General features: G+C 48.8%; 1 protein-coding gene across 1 annotated transcript in view; it reads left to right on the forward strand.

The window, feature by feature from the left end:
* Positions 1-16,602, forward strand: part of ABLIM2 (actin binding LIM protein family member 2) — a 102,248-nt gene that overhangs the window by 19,266 nt on the left and 66,380 nt on the right. The window contains exons 7-8 of the mRNA XM_056855131.1: positions 5,825-5,912; positions 6,803-6,861. Of these exons, the coding sequence (XP_056711109.1) occupies positions 5,825-5,912; positions 6,803-6,861 (147 nt within the window). The remainder of the gene's footprint in view (positions 1-5,824; positions 5,913-6,802; positions 6,862-16,602) is intronic.

Genomic DNA, 16,602 nt, shown 5'->3' on the forward strand with positions numbered 1-16,602 from the left:
ACTGAGAATGGAGCTTTGATACATGAGAGCCAAGATTTGTTCATCTTGATGTCTTTCTAATATCCAGGGAAGTACTATTCTGTTATTCCCTCAAGGTTCATAGAATCATAGAGTTGGAAGGGACCGTCAGGGTCATCTAGCCCAATCCCCTGCACAAGGCAGGAAATCCACAACTGCCTCCCCCCCAACCTTTGTGTTGCAAGGTCTGCTCCAAAATAACTCACTGGCTGCTCTGGAAGATGTAGCTGAGCAGCCTGCCTGCAGGGCCCTGGGAGATGCCAGGGTGAGGCAGGAACTCACCGTCGCCTTTTGCCCCAACAGTCCTGAGCTACCTCAGCCCCAACGATGGAGGGACTCCTTTCAATCTGCAGGTGGGCTCAGCAAACTGGATTTTGTTTTGCTTTTTCTTTGGGTATTTATTTATTTTATTAAAACATGTCCCACCTTTCCTCTTGCTTCAAGTCAGCTTACAACAAGAATTAGAACAACTCTAGCTAAAACCAAAGATAAAGTAACAAGTACCAACTCCCCTCTTAAAAGACGCCTGCCATTCTCTCCCCCCTCAAAAGCCCTGGCTAAAAACAGGCAGGCCTCGCAGAACCTCCTAAAGATCTCCAGACAAGGGGGTCCCTTCTTCAGGGAGCCCCTTCCACACGGCCAGAGCCACAATGGAAGAGGATCGGGCCTGGTCAGTACCAGACGGGCCACACTAAATGGTGGGAGAGCCGAGGGCTGCCTGATGACCTTAGCGGACACACAGGACATACGGAAGGAGTCTGTGCTTAAAATATGGAGGTCACAGCAGGCTGTGAAGGGCTTTAAAGGTTCTAACCAGCACCCTGAATGGAACTTGGAAACAGACTGGCAACCAATGAAGCCAATTCAAAATGGGCAACAGATGTTCCCTGTGGCTAGCCTCTGACAGCAGTCAGACTGCTGCATTCTGGACCAGTTGTAGTTTCCATGTTGTCTTAAAGGGCAGCCCTGTGTAAAGTGTGGCAGTAATCCAGCCATGAGGTACAGAAGCATGGATCAGCGTGGCCACATCAGATGAGCCTAGGTAACAAGAAAATTGGTGAATCAGGTGCAACTGATAGAAGGCGCTCTTGGGCACCTTGCCAACCTGCCTTTCAACAGTAAGGCCACTCCCAAGCTCTTAACATCCTCTGAAAAAGCCAGCATCACTCCATCTAGGCCAAGTGGATTCAGTTACTCTAGAACATCCGTCTTCCCAGCCAGCGTTGCCTTGGTCTTGTCTGGATTCAGCTTCAGTTTGTTCTGCCTTAGCCACCTGACCACAGCCTCAAAGCACTGGCTCAGAACCAAGACAGATTCATCTGGAGCTGAGATAATGAAATACAAGCTAGGTTGATTCTACACCTCCAGTGGAGACTGTTTGTGTCCAGTCAGACAGAAAAGAATGAAACCAACGGGGGGCTACGCCCCAACTCTATGATTCTATATTCAAACCAGTGGATAAGAATGGAGAGGTCTCCTGTATCACAGACCACTGAGAGATCCAACAGTATCAACAGTAGCTGGAGTAAGTATAAGGCTAGAACTAGGCCAAGGCTCCATCAAAGTCAATACATGGCTACAAGCCTTTAAACAGCGTGTTAAAGTTATATATTCAACTGAGAAAGATGGACTTATTTATGAATTCAAGATTAGTTCAACTCCTGTTGGATGCAAGAAATTGATAACAAATAATCACTCCTAGGCCTATCTAAGGATACTTTACTAAGCATGGGGGAAAGGAATTCTACATTAACTATTAAGAGCTACTCACACAAAATGGATTATTCCAGCTCCACAATGCGTGCTCGAAGAGTATGCTCTACTCTGTTCTTAGGTATCCTTCTTCCTCTGTGAACTCCACTGTATTTCAGTAATTTAACAGTACAGGGTTTTCGAAGAGCCTTTATGCTTGTTCGTCTGAACGCCGTGCCTTCAGCTGTGCTAAATGGAAAGTATGGCAATTTACTCTACTCAGAAAGATTTTGCTCATGCAACATGAAGAAAATCGATACGCGCTCTCACATGATGCTGGAGTGTCCCCATTTCAAACGCTAACGTGACCAATGGATCACTCCTAGTTTAACAAAACTACCTGCGACCGTAATGGGGGATAAAATAGTCCCCTTTTTGCTGGTGGGTAGAGATCTAAGTATAACACTGGCGGTGGCCAAGTATCTCCCCACAAAAATGTAAGCCTCTAACCCATTTAATTGATAAAAGGTAGCTTTACCTCCCCCTTTTGGTTTCCTTGTGCAGGCTCATTGGATCAGGCCACCACATTAGTGCCCTGGAGTGAGCCTTGGGGGGGGGGGCATTAGTTAATGCCAAGGCTGCCCTGCCTTATTCTGAATCCGGGATCAAGACCCTCCTTTGATACCGTATCCGAGATTATCTTGGGTTAGGACAAGTTAACTCAAAGCAACAAAACAGGCTTTATTATAAAGAAAATTAAGAAAAAGGTTTAAAACAATACAGTTCCAGTGAGGTTTCAAAGCACTTAAAAACAACAAAGTCAACTTCCTAGATACACTTAGTGAAGGTTCTTACAGCACAGATGTTAAGTTCTTGAAGAGCTGGCAGATTCAATTCAAAGTTAAGCGCCATAATCCAAAGTAGAAGCCATGGTAAGGTAACACAACGGAAACATAAGACATAGGTACTAAAGGAAAAGGTAGGACGGTAAGGCCTATCAGGATAGTATACGTTTATAGGAAACTTAGGCCACTGGTCTGCTGACCTCCTACAACCAATCAGGACGTTGTCCCAAGAGAGCTCTCTAAAAGATGAGCAGAACTTTCCCCTTTTCCAGCTCTCACAGCTGTGATCAGTGAGTTAATTAGCAGGGCTGTTGAATACCTGTGAAACGACCTTGAGCTCATGACTGCAGGTGTTGGGGAGGGCTGCTCTCAGTGGTTGCTGACGCCTGGTATTCGCTGAGCTGAGGTAGGGGTGGATCTTTGACATGGAATTTTATTTAAAGAAAGCTCTTTACCGCTGATTCTTAGGGAATTTGTAAGTTTGCAGCCATTATTATGGCCAAGGTATATGGAAATATGTTCAGGAAGTACTATGTCTCCTCAGTTAGGAGGAAGCCCGTCTGGTCCCACACTGGGAACTTTTCCAGTTATCAGTACATGTTTCCTACTTTTCATATACTGATCAGTAAATAAGTTCATTCTGACACAGTTCTCACACAGATAACTCTGTTTCCCCAGTGGAAACTCCCTTTGAAAGGAAAGACTGAAACCTCCAGAGAATGGCAGTAGAGATGACAATATAATAAAATCCAATAAAATAAGATGATTGCCACTGATATTTAACCAAATCAACGGGGAAAATTTTCCTGTATCTGTGTATAAGTGGAGCTCATCCTACCACTTCCTCCTCCACATCCAGGGTAGGAACCAGAAAGAAACTGTCAAGAGAAAGAGTGACATTCAGGTATGCCTGAAGCTGACCTGCCATGACACACTCAATTGCCTTGACTAAAAAGAGAGATCAGACACTGGTTGGTCATTTGCCAGATCTTTCTTTGCTAGGGAGAGCTTTTTCTGTAGAGATCTTATTCCTGCTTCCTTCAATGCCTAACACCAAAGGGACTCTCAGTATCTCTTGGAAAGATTTAACCAGCCTGGAAGATCAAAGGCATCTTTTACGTGCGGCGTGCTTCAGAATGCCAAGTCATCTGCCCACATCAGTTGGAGGGAACAACGTGAAACCATCCAAGCACCTGCTCCAAATGGGCACTTCTGACACTCTGTGCAAAGAATCTGTAACTAAACTGGCATCCAGGTCCCGCTAGAATATGAACAGCTAGATTCGAGTAGCACCTTAGAGGCTTAACAGGATTGTGTGTGGGGGGGGGGGGATAAGCTTTTGAGAATCAAAGCTCCCATCATCAGGTACCACTAGATGAGGGGGGGCCTTCATCTGCAGAGGGTCTGGCATGAGCATCACAGAGAGCAGCGGAGATACAGGTCAGTGATCAGAAGGAGTCACCAGATCTTGGGCCCCCCTGAACCATTTGGTTAGATGAGATTGAGCTGATGCATTACTAGTGGAGAAAAGGCTCTGTGTGTGCCCCCCGTCCCCGCCCCTCAGATGGTGGGGAGGCAAGACCCTGCCTCCATGTAGTAAAGAAAAGCTGCTCTGGGTTTGGCCAGTAACTAACACCAATGAAAGCTAAATAGAACTTTATTGAAGAAAATTAATAAAAATATTTTAAAAACACAAATTATAGTTCTGTAGCAAAAAATAACAAAACTATCTCCCTAAATACTTACTGAAGTCCTATATAGCATAGATGTTACTTGAGGCCTGAGGTTTCTAGAGCATAATACAAAAGTATTTCTGGCAGCATGAAAGGAAGGAGGGGGAAGAGGGAAAGGGAAGTGACTAACTTCTCAGTGGCGACTTCTCATGGAAAAAGCTGACCTTCACCTGCTGACACCAGACAACCAATCCTTGGGCTGTCTCCACCGAAGCATCCAGGTGCGAAGTGGGTCACACGCACACACACACACCATGGAACATTCTGGGGAATGAGTGAGTAACCCCTCCCAACTGGAATTCTCAGCTGCAACCAATGAGCTAATTAAGTCCGGCCTGAGAAAGTGTCCTTGGCGAGGCCTGTGACCTGCTAGCTGATTTACTATTTGTGAGAGTCAAACATGGTTGAGGGATGTTCTGTTTTCCCAAGTTTTTCATCAATGGATGCTCTAGCCATCTCCCTATCCTCTTCTTGTACCCATCTCTGCTACCAGAAAGCTGGGGATATTTGTGCCAGAGGGAGAGAGTCTGTGTAACGCCACAGCCGGTTCTCTCTTGCAGGCTGCTATTGGGATTCAGCAGAGGACCACCAGAACACCCCAATCCCCCCAGAGAATTTGTGAAACTAATAGGAGCTTACAAGTCTGTGTTGGTGAATCATTCTAATAAGTCCACCCCTTGGGGTAGATGGGAGGGGGAAGAAGCTGAGCCTTAAGTAGATAGTTCCCTGACTATAACTTGGGTCTTGCTTCTGTCCCCTCCACCAGCTTCTCTGAAACCTGATGAAGATGTTAGCTCACCCAAATGTAACCGTCCTTTCCATGAAAACTCAAAAGCAAAGACCAGAAGCCATTAAAACTCAGCGGACCCAACCCTTCATGCACTTCCTCTGGTTGGGCCATTTCACAGGGTCTTTGTTATTACGGAGAAGTTTGACCATCTAATGGAGGCATTGGGAGGGAACCTTGAATTGCTGCTGATGAGCAAATCAAAGCTGAAGGGTGGGTCAGATCCAACCAGCTTTTCCACTGGTGAAAATGGGAGGGAGGGGTCCCCTTTGACAACCAGAAAGGTTAATACAGTGAATCATGGGAGCTATGTGGACTGAGGAGACTGTGGAATGCCTCATGGTCCTCTGATGTATTTTACATTTGCCAAGCAAGAGTGCCTCTCTTAACTGTGAAGACCTAACTGATCTGTATTAAGCAGTTATTATTATTCACTCTTACTGAAGTGCCTTTCTGGGACAGTCCCAAGGCCGCCAAATGGAGCATTCTTTGCGAGGGGCTTGGCAACCATCAAAACAGATCATGAACAGTCATCCAGGGCTTTGCCAGGTGGTTGCAGTCCACTCCGGAAATTGTTAAAGATAAATTAGCATGAGGTAGGGTAGCTGTTTAAGACACCAACAAAGCCTTGGCTTTCTTGATGTCTTTTCGAAGACTCGGCTGTGGGAGAGCAGTAGTGCAAACTAGATTTATATCAGTTGTGACCGCCTTTGTCGTCCTTTTCTCCTCTCCCACCCCCCACTCCCCAGGCAGGAGAAAAACACTATCACCCAACTTGTGCCAGGTGTATCAAGTGCCGTCAGATGTTTGCAGAAGGTGAAGAAATGTATCTTCAAGGTAAGGTGGGGGGGATTTCCATTATTGGTCACGTTTTCTTGGGGGTGGGAAAGTTAGGAAAATCTGTTGTAAGTGGATTTGGCTTTAGTGCAATTTTCGGTGCGTTCATGGTTAATTGAATAATTAAATTATCTCAGGTGTAGGAGAGGTAGAGTAAAATAATAAATGTGGAATTTCTGTTTCCCGAGGTGCAGAATTTTACATCTTTTCTTGGAGAGCATGGCCGCTATTCTTTTTGTTGTTGTTGTACCTAACTGTTGAACGGCTATTGCATTCTGAGCCCTGATTAGGCACTAGGGAATCTGCGAGGACTCACAGGGAGGAGAAATCCCAGTTCCCCCCATCCTGGCTCACTTCCTCCAGCTCCCCTCTTCGTTTACCCCCCCTCCTTCTCTGGTGCCCCCCTCACTTGCCTCCTGCTGGCTGTGGTGTTTTCATACACTAGCTTGAGTTGCTGAGGCAGCCCCAAATGCCAGCTGCAGTCTGGTGAGGTGGAGGAGGTGCTGGTGTCTGCAAATCCTATTTAATTTGAGGGGGGTTACCCACGAATTAGGTTCCCCCAGTTTTTCAGAACCCTAAATGGTGTCTATGGCTTGCCCCATTCTGTCAACTGGGGCCAAGCCCTTGGCTAGGAAATACAGCGACAGACACCAACACTGTCCCTGGTGGAAGTCTTCCAAAGCACTGGGTCTCAGCACGGGCGCCACACCTCAGTTTGGCTGTGGGTGAATTTAGCCCTGGTCTGGCCAGGTTGGATCATTCTCTTGTAGTGCATGTCTGTGCACCATCATTTGGTCTAGCTCAGCTGTTTTTACATCAGTGAATACACCACTGGAGTAAAAATGGTTGCAGATAGCAATAGATAACCCTGGTGTCACTCTACTTTCCAGGAACTTCAATTTTGCACCCAGCTTGTCGACAGGCAGCCAGAGTGGAAGAAAAGTCCAAGGTGAGGCTCTGCTTTTCATCTGCTTAAAAGTGCTTCATTTTCTTCTATAGCCTATCTGGATTGCTAGATTTCTTTAGCTGTTTTACTTATGTATGTTAGAGATGGCAAGATCTAAACTTTCAAGGGGAGAATACCTACAAGCAGGGAATATTGGCATTGACAGACAGTGTGGTGTGGTACTTGGAGTATCCGACTGGGACCTGGGAGACCAAGGTTCAAACCCCCACTCTGCCAGGGAAGCTTTCTGTGTGACCTTGGGCCAGTCACAGTGTAACTAACCTCACAAAGTTGTTGTGAAGATAAAATGGAGGAGAACAGAACAATGTAAGTGGCTTTCAGTCTCTGTGGAGAAGAAAGGCAGGGGATAAATAAAGTTAAACAAATATCGATTGCTGGGCTGGCACAATTGAAGGTTTGTGAAAGCAGCATTACTACATCACATTGAATAGTGCCACATGCAGACCGAGGATGCAATATTGGGCCTTGCTCAAGCTGCATGCTCTCATGTGTGCCGAGGTGGAATTTTAGATGACATTAGGAACAATTCTGGTGCCATGCGGTTGATAACTATGTGTTAAAATCGTTTCAGGTGGGTAGCTGTTTTAGTAGCACCTTAAAGACCAACAAAATGTTCCTTACTTCATCAGGTACAAATGAGAATGAAGATCTGTCAGCCCTTATATCCAGGTCGGAATGTGGGAGGGGTGTTACAAAGACCATTTCCACCTTCTGACCTGGATATAAGGCCTGAAGAATCTTCATTCTCATTTGTAACTGATAAAGTGAGCTTTGTTTCATGAAAGTTCGTATGCTAGACAATTTTGGGGGGTCTTGAAGGTACTACTGGATTTACATTTTGTTCTATATGTTGAAATGGTACTTTGCCATGGATGGAAAAACAAGATTTAGGCCTGGTAACTACTTTAATATAAACCTTCCTAGGGCCTGTAGGCCGCACTTGAGGCCTAGGATCATGACACCTGCCCTGAGCCCGGCTGTGACTGGGAATGAGGGTGGGCTATAAATGTAACTGAGGCTATTGTACTTTGGTCACATTATGAGACGACGAGTCATTGGAGAAGACAATCATGCTAGGAAAAGTTGAGGGCAGCAAGAAAAGAAGAAGACCCAACAAGAGATGGATTGACTCAATAAAGGAAGCCACAGCCCTCAGTTTGCAAGATCTGAGCAAGGCTGTCAAAGATAGGACATTTTGGAGGACTTTGATTCATAGGGTCGCCATGAGTAGGAAGTGACTTGACGGTACTTAACACACACACATAAATGTAACTAATAAATAAATAATAATAATAATAATAGGGAGGTAGAAGGTCATCAGAGGGGGCTTGTTAGGATAAAGAGGTGAAAATCTGATTTTTGGTGTTAAAATGTACATGCAAGATGAGTGCAGCCTGAATTGAGAATTCAGATGTCTTTTTATGGTTCCGATTGGCTTTAGCCTAAGGGCTGAGCTATAGAACTATTAAGCTGTGTACCAATGAAGGATTCGAGGATCCAGCTGCCAAAATGTATGCTATGAATAGATTCTGGCGAGCTCAGTGAGCCCTTACAGCTGGGGGTTCGAGCCCTGCAAGCCCCCGAGAAAATTTTGAGGGACATTTTGAGGCCACATGACATGGGTATTAGAGCATATCCTAAAGCCAATATTAACTACTTCAATCCATTGGCTTATGATTCTATCACTAAAAAACTCCATCGATTTTGTTGAGAAATTCACTCATTTTAAAAAAGTTGCTTTAGGGGGTCCCTCCGGGATTTGGGGCCCTTAAGCTTCATTAGTTTCACAGTAGATCCGCCTCTGCCTGGAGGCTGGCAACCCTAAGACCAGCCCCTTGAATTGTGCCTGGAAACCTTTTGGGAGCCAGTGTAGATGGGCCAGGACTGGAGTGATGTGGTCCCTACGACCCACTCCAGTCAACATCCTGGCTGCAGCATTTTGCACCAGTTGAAGTTTCCAAACACTTCTCAAGGGCAGCCCCAGGTAGAGGGTCTATATGATATCGGTTACCACAATATGCATGTTGTGGCACATAGACCTTGTTTGCCTTTAACCCTGGATCTAAACTTTCCAGTACTTAAGAAATGTGCAAGCTACTTAAGAACCTTAAGTGTCCCAAAATATAAGAGACCATGGCATATATGTGCTGCAGGTTCAAGCCTTTATCTCCCAGCAGTCTAAGTAAAGCCCTTGAGCGACGGCTGCCATGTGTGACTTGGGGAGCAAAAGTAAACCCAGGAATACTACAAGGTGTGAACCTGCACAGCTCTGACTGGGACTGGCATTTCTCCAGTTGGTTGTGCACGGAATTTCCCATCATTGCCACCTCTTACTGGTCTGGATTAATTTCAAATCAGGTCTTTAGTGAACCTTCCAGTAATCTCAGACACTCATTCAGTGAAGCACCTGCCATTCCTGCATTCTGTGTGTGTTAACAGGCCTTGCAATTTGAGTGCTGTGGCTTCCTTTATAGAGTCAATCCATCTCATGTTGGGTCTTCCTCTTTTCCTGCTGCCTTCAACTAGTCTTCTCGTATTGGGACCAGATTAGTCGTTTTAGCTTCTAGGGAGAGTTCAGGTTTGATTTGATCTATAACCCACTGATTTGTTTTTTTGGCGGTCCAGGGTATCCATAAAACTCTCCTCCAACACCACATTTCAAAGGAATCTACTTTCTTCCTGTCAGCTTTCTTCATTGTCCAGCTTTCACACCCATACATAGTAATAGGGAATACAATGGCATGAAATGACTTGATCTTGGTTGCCAGTGACAAAGCCTTATACTTAAGAATCTTTTCAAGCTGCTACATGGCTGCTCTTCCCAGTTTCCTCTGACTTCTTGGCTGCAGTCTCCCTTTTGGTTGATGATGGAGCCAAGGAATAGAAAGTCTTGAACAATTTCAATTTCCTCATTGTCTACATTAAAGTTGAGTAATTCTCCAGTAGTCATTACTTTTGTCTTCTTGATGTTCAGCTGTAGTCCTGCTTTGGCACTTTCTCCTTTAACTTTCAGCAGTAGTTATTTCAAGTCTTCACTATTTTCTGCCAGTAATGTAGTATCATCGGCATATCTCAAATTGTTAATGTTCCTCCCCCCAATTTTCACTCCACCTTCATCTAAATCTAATCCAGCTTTCCTAATTATATTTTCTGCATATAGATTGAAGAGGGAGATAAAATATGTTATGTATGCATGGGTGTGTGTGATTGAATCAAGGGAATAACGATCCTTGTAATTGCATCAGGGGAAACCCTGGGCAGCTTGGTGTTCCCCAAGGCTCCTGAACTGTATGTTCCCATTGGCTACTGGGGTTTTCCCCCCAATCACGGACTGGGGGGAGTGGCTGCAGGCGGCCAGGGGGGCATATAAGCAGGGGTCTGGTCACTGTAAGTTAGTTCTGTTCTCGTTCACCTAATAAAACGGTTGTTGTTGGAACTCCGTCTCTGACCTCGTGTGTTCCCCCACGCGGACTTAACAGTGGTGACGAAGGCTAGTAGGCAGTTCGGCTGTCCTGCTGAAATAACTTTTGAATCCTGCTGAAATCACTGTGGCCGGTAGGCAGCCCGGCTTGTCTTGCTGAATCACTATGACACACGAGGGAGACACGACACGCCGCACAATGGCCACCAAGGGCTCCATGGAGGCATTCGATCCGGCTGACCCCTGCGCCTGGGAGAGCTATGCTGACCGCCTTGGCTTCTTCTTGGATGTGAATGATGTCACCGACGCCAGCAAGAAACACTCGCTCTTCCTCAGCGTTTGTTGCCCTCAGACCTTCCAGCTGGCGCAAACCCTGCTGGCCCCCGTGAAGTTCAGCGAGACTCCATTCGCCGACATCATGGCAGCGCTGGGGAACCACTTCGCCCCCCAGCGAACGCAGCTCGCCCAGCATTTGGAATTTCAACTGAGGGACCAGGAGCCCGGGGAGACCGTGTCCGCTTATGTTGCGGCGCTCCATCAGGCCGCGAGGTTCTGCAACTTTCTGGACCTCGACGGCACCCTCAGGGACCGGCTCATTTTTTATCTGTGGAGCGAAAAGGTGCGCCGCCGCCTCGTGGCAAAGAAGGAGGTCTCGCTTATGGCGGCTGTTGAGAAAGCCACGGCGGCTGAAGCGTCGGCAAAGGCAGACCGCATCGGGGACCGGGGGACTGCACCGCTGTCTCGTGCTGCAGCTCCTGCTCACTACAAGGACGCCTGCGAGGGGGACGAGGAAGAGGAAGCCCACAAGATGCCCACCAGGGCCCCCCAGCAGCGGGGTCCAGCAGGCGGGCCATGCGCTACCTGTGGAGATTTGTACGACCGCCATACATGCCGTTTCCGTGACGCTGAGTGCAGGGCTTGCTGCTGGGTGGGCCACATTGCCAGGGCTTGCCGCACCGCGAAGAAAAGGGGCTCCCCATCAGTTCCTGGGAGGAAAGATGGCACCGCCCAGCCCACCCATGTGGTGTTCGACGAGGACCCCACGCTGCCATGCTGCTGCCGCAACTTCCCCCACCACAGCATCCAGAATGTGGAACTGCACAAGATTCATGCTGTGGAGAAGGTCCACATCACCATCCTGATCCACCCCGTGCAAGATGGAGGCCGACTGGTTCTGCACTCTCCATGGTCTCAGACGACACCTTCAGTCGACTGTGCGCGCAAGCAACACCCACCAAGCTCCAGAAGACTGGGCTCATCCTCACAGACTTCCAAAACCGTAGGGTGCCGGTCCGGGGCATCACCACCGTCCATGTCTGCTACAAGCAGTTCGTGCAGAAGCTCCAGCTCATCGTCGTCAAGGGGCAGCGCGCTAGTCTCCTGGGTCTTGAATGATTCCAGCCCCTAGGATTGAGGCACATTGACCAGGCTCACCTCAAGTCCGTCTGGGAAGAGTTTGAGGACGTGTGGAATGCTCCCCTGGGATGCTACAAGGGTCCGCCTGTCCGGCTTCAACTCGACCCGTCCACTGCGCCCATCTGCCTCAAGCCTCACCGGGCTCCCTTCGCTCTCAAGGACAAGATCGATGCAGAGCTGGATCGCCTCATCACGCAGGGTGTCCTGGAGGCCGTCCCGAACGCCAGATGGGAGACACCGATTGTCACGCCGCTTAAGGCCAATGGCGAGGTCCAGATCTGCGTGGACTACAAATGCACCATCAACAAGGCCCTCCAGAAGCACGCCTGCCCGGTGCCCATCGTGAGCCATCTCCTGGCTTCCCTCGCTGGGGGCAGAGTTTTCGCTAAGCTCAACCTTGCCCAGGCTTACCAGCAGCTTCCGGTTGATGCGGAGTCCACGGACACCCAAACAATAGTCACGCACCGGGGCGCATTCTGGGTGAGGCGCCTGCAGTTTGGGGTCAGTTCGGCCTCGGGGATCTTCCAAAACCTCATAGAGGTTCTCCTCAAGGGCTTACCAGGCGTTATCCCTTACTTCAATGACGTCCTGGTCACTGGTGGCTCAGAGAGCGAGCTGCTGGAGCGCATCCGCCTGGTCCTCGGCCGTTTCAGGGACACCGGTCTCATGGTGAAGTTTGAAAAGTGCCAGCTGTGCCTGCCACAAGTGGAGTTCCTGTGCTACCTGATCGACGCCGATGGAATTCACCCGACGCCCGCCAAAGTCAAGGCCATCCATAGTGCCCCGCCGCCGAAGTGCAAGCAGGAACTCCAGGTGTTCCTGGGACTCTTGAACTTTTACCATGCCTTCCTGCCCAACAAGGCGTCGGTCGCGATGCCGCTGCACCTGCTCCTGGACAAGTCCACCCCATGGTCCTGGGGTGGGCCTCAACAGCGCGCTTTTGAGGCCACCAAGGGCCTTCTCTCGTCCTCCAGCCTGCTTGTGCACTTCGACGAGTGGCTGCCAGTTGTCCTGACCTGCGATGCCTCGCCTTACAGCATCGGTGCTGTCCTCAACCACCAGTTGCCTGACATTCGGGAGGCCCCAATCGCTTTCTTCTCCCGGACCCTTTCGCAGGCAGAGCGCAACTACGCGCAGATCGATAAGGAGGCGTTTGCTGTAGTGGCCGGTGTGAAGAAATTCAACGACTACATCTACGGTTGCCCGTTCACCATCGTCACGGACCACAAGCCGCTCCTTGGTCTGTTCGTACCAGATCGCCCGATGCCACAGATCCTGTCCCCCCGCATGCTCCGGTGGTCCATCTTCTTCAACACACACGACGTCCGGCTTCGTCACCGACCCGGCAAGAGCATTGGTCACGCAGATGCCCTCAGCCGCTTGCCTGTTGAGGGGTCCGACCCTGACCCATCCTCGGCCAACAACATGCTGCTGCTGGAGACCCTGCCCGAGCCGCTGCTCCACGCATCGGACATTGCCGCCCATTCCGCGAAGGACCACGTCCTCGCCCAGGTTCTCAACTGGGTGGGGAAGGGGTGGCTGGTGGCCCGGCCAGAGGCTGAATTCATGCCGTTTGCCGCCCGCCAGCACGAGCTGTCTGTCCACAAAGTTTGCCTGCTCTGGGGAAGCCGGGTCATCATCCCGGCCAAACTACGCACCAGGGTCCTGGAGGCTCTGCACGCCTGCCACCCAGGGATCGTCCGCATGAAGGCGCTGGCTAGGAGCTATGTCTGGTGGTCCGGTATCGATGCCATGGTGGAAGAGTGGGTCAAGCGCTACCAGCCCTGCCAAGAGTCACGGCCCGAGATGCCGCGCAGCCCGGTCCAACGATGGGAGTCAGCACAAGCCCCATGGTCCCATATACATATCAACTTCGCTGGGCCGTTCCAGGGCAAAACACTTCCTCATAGTGGACTCTTACTCCAAGTGGCTGGAGGTGGTGGTCGTCACCTCCATGACTGCTCGGGTGGTTGTCAGGGTGCTGCGCCAGCTCTTCGCCACACACGACCTGCTGTACACCGTGGTCTCAGACAACGGGGCCCAATTCACGTCCACCGAGTTCTGGGACTTTATGGCACAGAACCTAATTCGGCATTCGCGCCATTCCACCCCTCCACCAATGGCCAGGCGGAAAGAATGGTGTGAACAACCAAGGACTCATTGGGGTGACTGGTCTACGGGGACTGGGATGCACGGCTGGTAGACTTTCTTTTGACTCAGCACACCATGCCCTGCACAGCCACGGGCCGGAGTCCCACAGAACTCCTGATGGGGCGCCGGCCTAAGACCCTGCTCGACCGCTTACACCCTGACCTGATTATCGGACCGGCCCCCAGGCCGGGAGACCGCTGCCACCCCCAGGTTCTTGGAGCAGGAGGACCCGGTCTACGCACGCAACTACGGAGCTGGCCCAGCCTGGATCCTGGCCACAGTCCAGGAGGCGACGGGGCCGGTATCGTATAGGGTCGCCACTCCAGAAGGGCAAGTTCTGCGGCGGCACCTAGACCAACTGCGACGTGGACTTGCCCGACCCTGTTGCCGCCCGAGAGACGCCAACGCCCCCAGCCGCCACGGACAGCCCAGACAGCGAGCGAGCCGCGGCATCGGAGCTGAGTACCCTGGGGACTGGTCTCTCGATGGACCCTCCCGCAGGCCGTGCAGGAGAAGGAACTGCCCCCGACAGCACAGCCGATCCGGCACCCGAAGAGTAGCCTGTGGTTCCCACTCTGGCGCCACACTGTTCCCAGTGGGCCCAGTCGCGCCCGAGCCACCTAAAGGGCTTTGTGTGCTAAGTGGGGGGCTCTCGGACTTGGAGGGGAGGGGTGTTATGTATGCATGGGTGTGTGTGATTGAATCAAGGGAATAACAATCCTTGTTGTTATGTATGCATGGGTATGTGTGATTGAATCAAGGGAAGAACAATCCTTGTAATTGCATCAGGGGAAACCCTGGGCAGCTTGGTGTTCCCCAAGGCTCCTGAACTGTATGTTCCCATTGGCTACTGGGGTTTCCCCCCCCCCCAATCACGGACTGGGGGGAGTGGCCACAGGCGGCCAGGGGGGAATGTAAGCAGGGGTCTGGTCACTGTAAGTTAGTTCTGTTCCCTTTTTTTATATAAATTTTTAAAATTATTTTTCTATATTAATTAAACAAAGTATTCAACAATCAATGTAGGTAAACATCAGAGTATAAATTCTAATAAACAATTGTTGAAAGTACATATGTATATAGATAAAAAATAAAGTATAAAGACTTCCTCTACCCCTCCCTCAATTTTGTCATTTATTTGTAACTAGCGGTACCCGGCCACGCGTTGCTGTGGCCCAGTCTGGTGAAATGGAAAAGAAAGAAAAGAGACAGCGCACGTTTCTAATATGTTTAATTTCACAATGCTTGTGGGTATACAATATTTTTTGTTGTTCCATTGTCTGTGCAGATATAGAGATTGTGTGGTTTGCTGACTCTAGAACACGCAACACATAATTGTCCATGTGAGATGCACTCCGAGTCTAGATCTAAACCGCACAATTCGAAAGATTGCCCCTGAGCTTTGTTGATGGTGATTGCAAACGCCAATCGAATTGGGAATTGCAATCTCTTAAATTGAAATGGTTTATCCGTTGGAATCATAGGAATGCGAGGAATGAGGACATCTTCACCTTTGAAAGGCCCTGTCAAGATTGTTGCTTCTACGACGTAGCTCATGAATTTTTTTACTGCAAGCCGCGTGCCGTTGCAAAGCTTTGGCTGGTTGATATCTCGCAACATGATAATTGGCACGCCGATTTTCAATTGCAGTATGTGCGGTGGCATCCCTGGCAGATCGAGTGAATTCAAAAATTCTGTTGGATAATTAACCGCTTCATCTGCTTCCACAACAGTGTCGACGGACTTGTATGTGACTGCCTCGCTTGGATGTGAGACTGAATAATATTGTTAAGTTCGTAGACGTCTTTGTTCTTGGCCGCAAGAATAGCTCGTTCACTAAGCCAATCGTGATTCTTCTAATTGGTTTGAATATTGGGAAATACTTTTTCAACCAATTCTTGTTTTGACGTCACTAAATTGCTGAAGTTATGAGGCAATGAAATTCATCCTGAGGTCAGATCAACTGGTACCTTTCCGTTCCCAATTTCCAGCAATTGATGTGAGAATATCTCAGCTGATCGATCGTTTTGCAGCTGGACATGCATATTTGTAGTTAATTTTAACATCTTGACGTGTCGCCACAAAGTAGAGTATTTCAGGCAAGCATTTATTTCATCCGCTGGTGTCGATGGAGGAATTACAGGTAATGTTTGCCTGAAATCTCCTGCAAGCAATATTAATGCATTCCCAAATGGTCTGATGTTTCCACGCAAATCTTGCAATGATCGATCAAGAGCGATCAAGCCTCGAGCGATTTCTTGTGTGCCATTGTGCATTCGTCCCAAACAATAAGTTTGCATTTCTGCAATACTTTTCCCATGCTGGATGCTTTGGAAATGTTGCACGTGGGAGTTTCAATGAATTGCATGTTAAATGGCAATTTCAAAGCAAAATGAGCAGTTCTTCCACCTGGTAGCAATGTCGCAGATATTCCGGACGGCGCAAGAGCTAAGGCTGTGTCATTTTGGGATTGCATTGCTGCCAGAATCAGTCTAATTAGGAACGTTTTACCAGTTCCTCCTGGTGCATCTAAGAAGATAGCGTGTGTTGCTTTTACATCCAACAGATGGCGCTGTTTTTCAAGAAAAGCATGTTTTTACCTGTCACAGGTGTGACATCTATATAATGTAGGTATATAAAAACACGCTCGTATTCGAATGCAACGTTGTGTCAAAATTTCAAAGCAATCGGTGAAGAACGTTCGGAGATTTAAGATTTTGAACAAACGAACATTTACA

Source organism: Euleptes europaea, chromosome 9, assembly GCF_029931775.1.
Source record: "Euleptes europaea isolate rEulEur1 chromosome 9, rEulEur1.hap1, whole genome shotgun sequence".
Taxonomy (NCBI): Eukaryota; Metazoa; Chordata; class Lepidosauria; order Squamata; family Sphaerodactylidae; genus Euleptes; species Euleptes europaea.